At 58.7% G+C, this 12,443-nt stretch overlaps 1 protein-coding gene across 2 annotated transcripts in view; it reads right to left on the bottom strand.

The window, feature by feature from the left end:
- LOC139235607 (ubiquitin carboxyl-terminal hydrolase CYLD-like) overlaps positions 1-12,443 on the bottom strand; it is a 58,448-nt gene that overhangs the window by 25,671 nt on the left and 20,334 nt on the right. For both annotated transcript variants that reach the window (XM_070866645.1, XM_070866646.1), the window contains exons 6-8: positions 11,546-11,614; positions 10,458-10,762; positions 2,417-2,585 (exon numbers count right to left, since the gene is read on the bottom strand). In XM_070866645.1, coding sequence (XP_070722746.1) covers positions 2,417-2,585; positions 10,458-10,762; positions 11,546-11,614 — 543 coding nt within the window. The remainder of the gene's footprint in view (positions 1-2,416; positions 2,586-10,457; positions 10,763-11,545; positions 11,615-12,443) is intronic.

Genomic DNA, 12,443 nt, shown 5'->3' with positions numbered 1-12,443 from the left:
CCCTCACCCAGTGAGTTGCACCGTTCCCTCTCCCTCCCTCACCCAGTGAGTTGCACCGTTCCCTCTCCCTCCCTCACCCAGTGAGTTGCCCCGTTCCCTCTCCCTCCCTCACCCAGTGAGTTGCCCCGTTCCCTCTCCCCCCCTCACCCAGTGAGTTGCACCGTTCCCTCTCCCTCCCTCACCCAGTGAGTTGCCCCGTTCCCTCTCCCTCCCTCACCCAGTGAGTTGCCCCGTTCCCTCTCCCTCCCTCACCCAGTGAGTTGCCCCGTTCCCTCTCCCTCCCTCACCCAGTGAGTTGCCCCGTTCCCTCTCCCTCCCTCACCCAGTGAGTTGCCCCGTTCCCTCTCCCCCCCTCACCCAGTGAGTTGCACCGTTCCCTCTCCCTCTCTCACCCAGTGAGTTGCCCCGTTCCCTTCCCCTCCCTCACCCAGTGAGTTGCCCCGTTCCCTCTCCCTCCCTCACCCAGTGAGTTGCCCCGTTCCCTCTCCCCCCCTCACCCAGTGAGTTGCACCGTTCCCTCTCCCTCCCTCACCCAGTGAGTTGCCCCGTTCCCTCTCCCCCCCCTCACCCAGTGAGTTGCCCCGTTCCCTCTCCCCTCCCTCACCCAGTGAGTTGCCCCGTTCCCTCTCCCCCCCTCACCCAGTGAGTTGCACCGTTCCCTCTCCCTCCCTCACCCAGTGAGTTGCACCGTTCCCTCTCCCTCCCTCACCCAGTGAGTTGCACCGTTCCCTCTCCCCCCCTCACCCAGTGAGTTGCACCGTTCCCTCTCCCTCCCTCACCCAGTGAGTTGCCCCGTTCCCTCTCCCTCCCTCACCCAGTGAGTTGCACCGTTCCCTCTCCCTCCCTCACCCAGTGAGTTGCCCCGTTCCCTCTCCCCTCCCTCACCCAGTGAGTTGCCCCGTTCCCTCTCCCTCCCTCACCCAGTGAGTTGCCCCGTTCCCTCTCCCTCCCTCACCCAGTGAGTTGCCCCGTTCCCTCTCCCTCCCTCACCCAGTGAGTTGCCCCGTTCCCTCTCCCCCCCTCACCCAGTGAGTTGCCCCGTTCCCTCTCCCTCCCTCACCCAGTGAGTTGCCCCGTTCCCTCTCCCTCCCTCACCCAGTGAGTTGCCCCGTTCCCTCTCCCTCCCTCACCCAGTGAGTTGCACCGTTCCCTCTCCCCCCCTCACCCAGTGAGTTGCCCCGTTCCCTCTCCCCCCCTCACCCAGTGAGTTGCCCCGTTCCCTCTCCCTCCCTCACCCAGTGAGTTGCCCCGTTCCCTCCCCCTCCCTCACCCAGTGAGTTGCCCCGTTCCCTCCCCCTCCCTCACCCAGTGAGTTGCACCGTTCCCTCTCCCTCCCTCACCCAGTGAGTTGCCCCGTTCCCTCTCCCTCCCTCACCCAGTGAGTTGCACCGTTCCCTCTCCCCCCCCTCACCCAGTGAGTTGCCCCGTTCCCTCTCCCTCCCTCACCCAGTGAGTTGCACCGTTCCCTCCCCCCCCCTCACCCAGTGAGTTGCCCCGTTCCCTCTCCCTCCCTCACCCAGTGAGTTGCCCCGTTCCCTCTCCCCCCCTCACCCAGTGAGTTGCCCCGTTCCCTCTCCCTCCCTCACCCAGTGAGTTGCACCGTTTCCTCCTCCCCCCCTCACCCAGTGAGTTGCCCCGTTCCCTCTCCCCCCCTCAACCAGTGAGTTGCCCCGTTCCCCCTTCCCCCCTCACCCAGTGAGTTGCCCCGTTCCCTCTCCCTCCCTCACCCAGTGAGTTGCCCCGTTCCCTCTCCCTCCCTCACCCAGTGAGTTGCACCGTTCCCTCCCCCCCCTCACCCAGTGAGTTGCCCCGTTCCCTCTCCCTCCCTCACCCAGTGAGTTGCCCCGTTCCCTCTCCCTCCCTCACCCAGTGAGTTGCACCGTTCCCTCTCCCCCCCTCACCCAGTGAGTTGCCCCGTTCCCTCTCCCTCCCTCACCCAGTGAGTTGCCCCGTTCCCTCTCCCTCCCTCACCCAGTGAGTTGCCCCGTTCCCTCTCCCCCCCTCACCCAGTGAGTTGCACCGTTCCCTCTCCCTCCCTCACCCAGTGAGTTGCCCCGTTCCCTCTCCCTCGCTCACCCAGTGAGTTGCCCCGTTCCCTCTCCCTCCCTCACCCAGTGAGTTGCCCCGTTCCCTCTCCCTCCCTCACCCAGTGAGTTGCCCCGTTCCCTCTCCCTCCCTCACCCAGTGAGTTGCACCGTTCCCTCTCCCCCCCTCACCCAGTGAGTTGCACCGTTCCCTCTCCCCCCCTCACCCAGTGAGTTGCCCCGTTCCCTCTCCCTCCCTCACCCAGTGAGTTGCCCCGTTCCCTCTCCCCCCCTCACCCAGTGAGTTGCCCCGTTCCCTCACCCAGTGAGTTGCCCCGTTCCCTCTCCCCCCCTCACCCAGTGAGTTGCCCCGTTCCCTCTCCCTCCCTCACCCAGTGAGTTGCACCGGCCGATGGGATCGGCGGGAGACTGTAGCGAGAAGAATCGGGAGTCAGGGCGGCAGGTCTTCAGCTTGACGAACAGGGCCTTGTTGGGAGGGCAGCGGAAGTAGCGGATCCCACAGTAGGTGCCGTCAGTGCATCCCGTCGACAAAGCCTCCTCCTGAAAACACACAACAACATCGTGTATTTATATAGCGCCTTTAACGTAGCGAAACGTCACAAGAGTAGTACGAGACAAAAATTTGACACCGAGCCACATCAGTAGAAATTAGGGCAGGTACTTGGTCAAAGAGGTGGGTTTTAAGGAGTGTCTTGAAGGAGGAGAGAGAGGTAGAGAGGCGGGGAGGTTTAGGGAGGGAGTTCCAGAGCTTGGGGCCCAGGCAACAGAAGGCACGGCCACCGATGGTGGAGCGATTATAATCAGGGATGGTCAGGGGGGCAGAATTAGAGGAGTGCAGACATCTCGGGGGGTTGTGGGGCTGGAGGAGATTACAGAGATAGGGAGGGGGCGAGGGCCATGGAGGGATTTGTAAACACGGATGAGAATTTTGAAATTGAGGCGTTGCTTAACCGGGAGCCAATGTAGGTCAGCGAGCACAGGGGTGATGGGTGAGTGGGACGGGGTGCGAGTTAGGACACGGGGCAGTGAGCACAGGGGGCGATGGGTGAGCCGGACTGGGTGCGAGTTAGGACACGGGGCAGTGAGCACAGGGGGTGATGGGTGAGCGGGACTCGGTGCGAGTTAGGACACGGGGCAGTGAGCACAGGGGGTGATGGGTGAGTGGGACTTGGTGCAAGTTAGGACAAGGGGCAGCGAGCACAGGGGGCGATGGGTGAGCCGGACTGGGTGCGAGTTAGGACACGGGGCAGCGAGCACAGGAGGCGATGGGTGAGCGGGACTGGGTGCGAGTTAGGACACGGGGCAGTGAGCACAGGAGGCGATGAGTGAGCGGGACTCGGTGCGAGTTAGGACACGGGGCAGTGAGCACAGGGGGTGATGGGTGAACGGGACTGGGTGCGAGTTAGGACACGGGGCAGCGAGCACAGTGGGGTGATGGGTGAGCGGGACTTGGTGCGAATTAGGACACGGGGGCAGCCGAGTTTTGGATCACCTTTAGTTTATGTCGGGTAACACAGAAACATAGAAAATAGGTGCAGGAGTAGGCCATTCGGCCCTTCGAGCCTGCACCACCATTCAATAAGATCATGGCTGATCATTCCCTCAGTACCCCTTTCCTGCTTTCTCTCCATACCCCTTATCCCTTTAGCCGTAAGGGCCATATCTAACTCCCTCTTGAATATATCCAATGAACTGGCATCAACAACTCTCTGCGGCAGGGAATTCCACAGGTTAACAACTCTCTGAGTGAAGAAGTTTCTCCTCACCTCAGTCTTAGGATAACGGGTAGACCATTTAGGTCTATGTCCCCTGGTTCTGGACTTCCCCAACATCGGGAACATTCTTCCCGCATCTAACTTGTCCAGTCCCGTCAGAATTTTATATGTTTCTATGAGATCCCCTCTCATCCTTCTAAACTCCAGTGTATAAAGGCTCAGTTGATCCAGTCTCTCCTCATATGTCAGTCCCGCCATCCCGGGAATCAGTCTGGTGAACCTTCGCTGCACTCCCTCAATAGCAAGAACGTCCTTCCTCAGATTAGGAGACCAAAACTGAACACAATATTCCAGGTGAGGCCTCACCAAGGCCCTGTACAACTGCAATAAGGCCTCCCTGCTCCGATACTCAAATCCACTCGCTATGAAGGCCAACATACCATTTGCCTTTTTCACCGCCTGCTGTACCTGCATGCCAACTTTCAATGACTGATGTACCATGACACCCAGGTCTCGTTGTACCTCCCCTTTTCCTAATCTGCCGCCATTCAGATAATATTCTGCCTTCGTGTTTTTGCCCCCAAAGTGGATAACCTCACATTTATCCACATTATACGGCATCTGCCATGTATTTGCCCACTCACCTAACCTGTCCAAGTCACCCTGCAGCCTCTTAGCATCCCCCTCACAGCTCACACCGCCACCCAGCTAAGTGTCATCTGCAAACTTGGAGATATTACACTCAATTCCTTTGTCCAAATCATGAATGTATATTGTAAATAGCTGGGGTCCCAGCACTGAGCCCTGCGACACCCCACTAGTCACTGCCTGCCGTTCTGAAAAGGACCCGTTTATCCCGACTCTCTGCTTCCTGTCTGCCAACCAGTTCTCTATCCACGTCAGTACATTACCCCCAATACCATGTGCTTTAATTTTGCACACCAATCTCTTGTGTGGGATCTTGTCAAAAGCCTTTTGAAAGTCCAAATACACCACATCCACTGGTTCTCCCTTGTCCACTCTACTAGTTACATCCTCAAAAAATTCCAAAAGATTTGTCAAGCGTGATTTCCCTTTCATAAATCCATGCTGACTTGGACCGATCCTGTCACTGCTTTCCAAATGCGCTGCTATTTCATCTTTAATAATTGATTCCAACATTTTCCTCACCACCGATGTCAGGCTAACCGGTCTATAATTACCCGCTTTCTCTCTCCCTTCCTTTTTAAAAAAAAAAGTGGTGTTACATTAGCTACCCTCCAGTCCATAGGAACCGATCCAGAGTCGATAGACTGTTGGATGGTGGGAGGCCGGCCAGGAGTGCGTTGGAGTGGTCAAGTCTCGAGCTAACAAAGGCATGGGTGAGGGCTTCAGCAGCCGCTCAGCTGAGGCAGGGGGCCGAGACGGGCGATGTTACGGAGGTGGAAAGAGGCGGTTTTGCTTTCGCTGTGGCTGTATGACCGGCAGCTGATTTCGGGGTCAAACATGACCCCCCAAGGTTGCGGGGACACACAGAAAGATCGCTGCCAGTGACCTCGCCAAACAAGAGCTCGCAGACGTACCCACCACAATCACAACTTGCATTAACACCCCACCAGCCTCCACCTGCGACGGATCATCCTGCGCCATTTCCGCCACCCCCAGCGCGATCCCACCGCCCAATCACACCTCCCCCCTCCCCGCTCAGCGTTCCGAAGGGACCTCTCCCTCCGCGACACCCGGGTCCATTCCGCAGTCACCCCACCGCCCCCAGCACACCCTCCCCTTCCCACGGCACCTTCCCGGGCAAGCGCAGGAGATGCAACACCTGCCCCCTTTTACCCCCCCCCCCCCCTCCCTTCCCACTGTCCAGGACACTCCTTTCCAGGTGAAACACCGATTTACTTGGAACTTCTTGCAATGCAGCATACTGTATTCGCTGCTCACGGTGTGGTCTCCTCTACGCTGGGGGGGGAGAGCAGACGCAGACTGGGGTGACCGCTTTTGCGGGAAACACCTCCGTTCGGTCCGCAAGTGCGACCCCCGAGCTTCCGGTCGCCTGTCCCTTTTAATTCTCCGCTCCTCTCCCGCTCTGACCGCTCCGTCTCTCGGCCTCCTGCGCCGTCCCAACGGAGCTCAACGCAAGCTCGAGGAACACCGCCTCGCCTTTCGTTTAGGCCCTTCACAGCCTCCCGCTCTCAAACACCGAGTTCACCAATTTCAGACTCTAACCTCTGGCCACCTTTGGCTTGCCCTGCTCCTCTCCCTCCCTCAGTGTGTTTTTTTTTTCCCCCTCCCCCCCTCCGTGTCTCTAATGGCCGCTGGTCGTTGTCCCACCATTCACACCCCTATCCGGACTAACGTTGTCCTAACTCCGGCCAGGACCGTTTGAATTCGGCCCGTCGGCCATTTTGTCTCTCTAATCTCTCCTGCCTTCCCCCCCCTACCCCCTGCCCTTCACAGCCCTTCCCTGTTGTCCCTTCTCCCCCTCCCCCTTTCAGTGCTGCTTAAGAATCCGGTCTTGCCCAACGCTCTCCAGTTCCGAGGAAGGGTCACCGACCCAAAACGTTAACTCTGCTCCCTCTCCACCGATGCGGCCCGACCCGCTGAGATTTCCAGCGTGCTCTCGGTTTTTTTAATTCGCATTTATACGGCAGGAAAATGAACCACTAGGGCCCCCTGCACCCACCACCCACCCCCCGACCTAAAAGGACCATCAGTAGGTCAGGGTCTGCAAAGGAGCAGTGTGGAGCGTATCGCTTCAAAGTGCAACGCGAGTCGATTCAGGCGGGCGACGGCCGCGAGGAGGGCGACTGGATTTGACGTTGCCGTCATCCAGGCCGGTGATTGGAGCGCGGGCAGGTACAGCAGGAGGGGCGAGGTCGGGGCGAAGGTGTGGCGAGAGATCGGGGCCCAGGAGAGGCGAGGGATCGGGGCCCAGGAGAGGAGAGGGGCCCAGGGGGCAGCACGGGGCCCAGCCCACACTGTGTGCGATGTGTGGGCGCACTGGGCCCCGTGCAACAAAGCTGGTCTCCAGCCGTCCTGGTTAACCCTCGCCACCGGACCAAGGCCTCGCTCTGTCGAGCCCCGTGTGGTGGGCTGGTGTGCAACGGTCATCCCCACGTTAAACAAACCCACCCACATGGCATCTTCCACCCTTCAACATGTGGTTCGGGACCTGGAATGTCGGGTCCTTCATTGAAACACCCGTTAGCTCAGCCCTTTTTGGCGTGGAAGCAAGTCAGCCTCGATACGAGGGACCGCCTAGGATGATAATGATGGTGTAGTAACAGGCCCGAGGGGCTGAATGGCCTCCTCCTGTTCCTGTGTAACAGGCTCGAGGGGCTGAATGGCCTCCTCCTGTTCCTGTGTAACAGGCCCGAGGGGCTGAATGGCCTCCTCCTGTTCCTGTGTAACAGGCTCGAGGGGCTGAATGGGCCTCCTCCTGTTCCTGTGTAACAGGCTCGAGGGGCTGAATGGGCCTCCTCCTGTTCCTGTGTAACAGGCTCGAGGGGCTGAATGGCCTCCTCCTGTTCCTGTGTAACAGGCTCGAGAGGCTGAATGGGCCTCCTCCTGTTCCTGTGTAACAGGCCCGAGGGGCTGAATGGGTCTCCTCCTGTTCCTGTGTAACAGGCCCGAGGGGCTGAATGGGTCTCCTCCTGATGCTATGTAACAGGCCCGAGGGGCTGAATGGCCTCCTCCTGTTCCTATGTAACAGGCCCGAGGGGCTGAATGGCCTCCTCCTGTTCCTATGTAACAGGCTCGAGGGGCTGAATGGCCTCCTCCTGTTCCTATGTAACAGGCCCGAGGGGCTGAATGGCCTCCTCCTGTTCCTGTGTAACAGGTTCGAGGGGCTGAATGGCCTCCTCCTGTTCCTGTGTAACAGGCCCGAGGGGCTGAATGGGCCTCCTCCTGTTCCTGTGTAACAGGCTCGAGGGGCTGAATGGCCTCCTCCTGTTCCTGTGTAACAGGCTCGAGGGGCTGAATGGTCTCCTCCTGTTCCTGTGTAACAGGCTCGAGGGGCTGAATGGCCTCCTCCTGTTCCTATGTAACAGGCTAGAGGGGCTGAATGGGCCTCCTCCTGTTCCTGTGTAACAGGCTCGAGGGGCTGAATGGCCTCCTCCTGTTCCTGTGTAACAGGCCCGAGGGGCTGAATGGCCTCCTCCTGTTCCTATGTTCGGGAATCAATACCAATTGTAACTACCCCACCGTTTGTCCCCAGCTGGGATCCGCACGGACGAGGGGAGGAGCCGGGGTGGGGAGGGGGCATGGATGGAACGGACCCCGAGCCCTTCCTGCTCTGTGGGGCTCAGTACCTGAACTGCCCCCATAACTCCTCGGCCTTCCCCGTACCTCTGGCAGACAGCGCCCCCTGGAGTCTCTGGTCTTCAGCTGACGCCTCTGGGCCTATGACGATAAAAACGCCCCAATGTGCTTCACAGGAGCGATTATCAAACACAATTCAAACACTGAGCCACACAAGGCGAGAATAGGGCAGATTGTCCACACGCTTGGTCAAAGAGGTAAGTTTTTAGGGAGCATCTTAAAAGAAGGAGAGAGGGTTGCAGTGGTCTAGGGAGGGAGTTCCAGAGCCCAGGAAGCTGAAGGCACGGCCACCAATGTTGGAGTGATCACAATCAGGGAATGTGCCAGAGGCCAGAATGGGAGGAACGCAGAGATCTCGGAGAGTTGTAGGTGCTGGAGGAGGTTACAGAGATAGGGAGGGGTGTAGGGGCTGGAGGAGGTTACAGAGATAGGGAGGGGTGTAGGGGCTGGAGGGGGTTACAGAGATAGGGAGGGGTGTAGGAGCTGGAGGGGGTTACAGAGATAGGGAGGGGTGTAGGTGCTGGAGGAGGTTACAGAGATAGGGAGGGGTGTAGGGGCTGGAGGGGGTTACAGAGATAGGGAGGGGTGTAGGAGCTGGAGGGGGTTACAGAGATAGGGAGGGGTGTAGGAGCTGGAGGGAGTTACAGAGATAGGGAGGGGTGTAGGGGCTGGAGGAGGTTAGAGAGATAGGGAGAGGTGTAGGGGCTGGAGGAGGTTACAGAGATAGGGAGGGGTGTAGGAGCTGGAGGGGGTTACAGAGATAGGGAGGGGTGTAGGAGCTGGAGGGGGTTACAGAGATAGGGAGGGGTGTAGGGGCTGGAGGGGGTTACAGAGATAGGGAGTGGTGTAAGGGCTGGAGGAGGTTCCAGAGATAGGGAGGGGTGTAGGGGCTGGAGGAGGTTACAGAGATAGGGAGAGGTGTAGGGGCTGGAGGAGGTTACAGAGATAGGGAGGGGTGTAGGGGCTGGAGGAGGTTACAGAGATAGGGAGGGGTGTAGGAGCTGGAGGGGGTTACAGAGATAGGGAGGGGTGTAGGGGCTGGAGGAGGTTACAGAGATAGGGAGGGGTGTAGGGGCTGGAGGAGGTTACAGAGATAGGGAGGGGTGTAGGGCTGGAGGAGGATACAGAGATAGGGAGGGTTGTAGGGAGGGGTGTCGGGACTGGAGGAGGTTACAGAGATAGGGAGGGGTGTAGGGACTGGAGGAGGTTACAGAGATAGGGAGGGTTGTCGGGGCTGGAGGAGGTTACAGAGATAGGGAGGGGTGTAGGGGCTGGAGGAGGTTATACAGAGATAGGGAGAGGTGTAGGGGCTGGAGGAGGTTATACAGATAGGTAGGAGGAGGCCATGGATGGATTTGAAGAAGAGGATGAGAATTTTAAAATCGAGTCAGTGCCAGACCAGTAGACAGTCAGCGGGCACAGATGGGTGAACGGGACTTGGTGCGAGTTAAGAAAGAAAAGAAAGACTTGCATTTATATAGCGCCTTTCACGACCACAGCTAGCGAAGTACTTTTGGAGTGTAGTCACTGTTGTAATGTGGGAAACGCCAATTTTTGCACAGCAAGCTCCCACAAACAGCAATGTGATAATGACCAGATAATCTGTTTTTTTGTTATGTTGATTGAGGGATAAATATTGGCCCCAGGACACCGGGGATAACACCCCTGCTCTTCGAAATAGTGGCCATGGGATTTTTTACGTCCACCTGAGAGAGCAGGCGGGGCCTCGGTTTAACGTCTCATCCAAAAGACGGCATCTCCGACAGTGCGGGCACTCCCTCAGTACTGCACTGGGAGTGTCAGCCTGGATTTATGTGCTCGAGTCCCCGGAGTGGGACTGGAACCCACAACCTTCTGACCCCGAGGCGAGTGTGCTGCTCACTGAGCCACAAGTAGGTCACGGGGAGCAGAGCTTTGGGGTTAAGCTTGCAGAGGGTGGCAGATGGGAGGCTGGTTTAGTTGAGTCGAGCGATAACAAGGAAAAGGATGAGGGTTTCAGCAGCAGATGAGCTGAAACTGGGACCTGGGTTCAACTCCAGCCCCAGAGAGAGAGGGGGACTGCTGGGCGCAATATCTTTCCAAACATGGGGACCTGCCCCGGGAGCGTTTGATGGGACAGTGTAGAGGGAGCTTTACTCTGTATCTAACCCCCTGTACCTGCCCTGGGAGTGTTTGATGGGACAGTGTAGAGGGAGCTTTATTCTGTATCTAACCCCGTGCTGTACCTGCTCTGTGAGTGTTTGATGGGACAGTGTAGAGGGAGCTTTACTCTGTATCTAACCCCGTGCTGTACCTGCCCTGGGAGTGTTTGATGGGACAGTGTAGAGGGAGAGTGCAGAAACCTATGAATGAACACCGATCGGTTGATAATGAATGAACCGGTGGACTGTACCATTTCTAAGCCAGCGAGGGGGTCAACCTGGGCTGACACCTCTCCGATCCATCGTATGACCCCATACAGGGGCGGTTTATTGACTTCCACCATCGACTCGATCTCCAGTGCCAACACTCTGCCTCCTTTCTCACTCACGTCTTCGTAGCGGTCACTGGCTAGCACAGTCAAGGAGCGGGCTCCCCCGAGCCAGGAGTCACCCTCCTCGTGCTTCAGGAGACTGGTTTCCCCGCCCGGATAGGTGTCGTCAAGAGCAGGAGGTCGGAGAGGCTCTGTGGGCACCATCCTGGCATCTCCGTCAGCGTCTGGGCAACATACATACAGCGTTACAGACAAATTGACCCAACCCCTTCCCATTCACTCCCATTGTACACAATCCCAATGGACCCAACTCCTTTCCATTCACTCCCATTGTACACAATCCCAATGGACCCAAACCACTTCCCATTCACTCCCATTGTACACAATCCCAATGGACCCAACCCCTTCCCATTCACTCCCATTGTGCACAATCCCAATGGACCCAACCCCTTCCCATTCACTCCCATTGTACACAATCCCAATGGACCCAACCCCTTCCCATTCACTCCCATTGTACACAATCCCAAGGGACCCAAACCCCTTCACTCCCATTGTACACAATCCCAATGGACCCAACCCCTTCCCATTCATTCCCATTGTACACAATCCCAATGGACCCAAACCCCTTCCCATTCACTCCCATTGTACACAATCCAAATGGACCCAAACCCCTTCCCATTCACTCCCATTGTACACAATCCCAATGGACCCAACCCCTTCCCATTCATTCCCATTGTACACAATCCCAATGGACCCAAACCCTTCCCATTCACTCCCATTGTACACAATCCCAATGGACCCAACCCCTTCCCATTCACTCCCACTGTACACAATCCCAACGGACCCAACCCCTTCCCATTCACTCCCATTGTACACAATCCCAACGGACCCAACCCCTTCCCATTCACTCCCATTGTACACCGTCCCAATGCATCTTGCCCAACCACCGCCCTCAATGGAGAGATGGGCAAGACCTCAGCCATCTAGAGCTCCACCCCCCCCCATACCTGTTCCGCCTCCATCATCATTCACTGGGTGCCATGTTGCTAGATGGTCTCCACCTTCTTGTGCTGCTCCTGGATAGAGAAAGAAAACATGAGACACTCGTGCACAGATAGAGAGAAAGATAGCAAGAAGGTAAAACATCACTGGACAGAGAAAGGAGAGGAGGTGAGATGCTGCTACATGGAAGGAAAGAGGCAAGAGAGAAAAGTGGGGAAAAGAGAGCGAGAGAAAGAGAGAGAGAGAAGGGGGGGGAGGATGGGGGCGAGGGGGGAGGATGGGGGCGAGGGGGGAGGATGGGGGCGAGGGGGGAGGATGGGGGCGAGGGGGGAGGATGGGGGCGAGGGGGGAGGATGGGGGCGAGGATGGGGGCGAGGGGGGGGAGGATGGGGGCGAGGGGGGAGGATGGGGGCGAGGGGGGAGGATGGGGGCGAGGGGGGAGGATGGGGGCGAGGGGGGAGGATGGGGGCGAGGGGGGAGGATGGGGGCGAGGGGGGAGGATGGGGGCGAGGGGGGAGGATGGGGGCGAGGGGGGAGGATGGGGGCGAGGGGGGAGGATGGGGGCGAGGGGGGAGGATGGGGGCGAGGGGGGAGGATGGGGGCGAGGGGGGAGGATGGGGGCGAGGGGGGAGGATGGGGGCGAGGGGGGAGGATGGGGGCGAGGGGGGAGGATGGGGGCGAGGGGGGAGGATGGGGGCGAGGGGGGAGGATGGGGGCGAGGGGGGAGGATGGGGGCGAGGGGGGAGGATGGGGGCGAGGGGGGAGGATGGGGGCGAGGGGGGAGGATGGGGGCGAGGGGGGAGGATGGGGGCGAGGGGGGAGGATGGGGGCGAGGGGGGAGGATGGGGGCGAGGGGGGAGGATGGGGGCGAGGGGGGAGGATGGGGGCGAGGGTAGAGGATGG

Source organism: Pristiophorus japonicus, chromosome 23, assembly GCF_044704955.1.
Source record: "Pristiophorus japonicus isolate sPriJap1 chromosome 23, sPriJap1.hap1, whole genome shotgun sequence".
Lineage (NCBI taxonomy): Eukaryota > Metazoa > Chordata > Chondrichthyes > Pristiophoridae > Pristiophorus > Pristiophorus japonicus.
The sequence above is the reverse complement of the archived record's forward strand: the minus strand, read 5'-3'. Positions and strand labels throughout refer to the sequence as shown.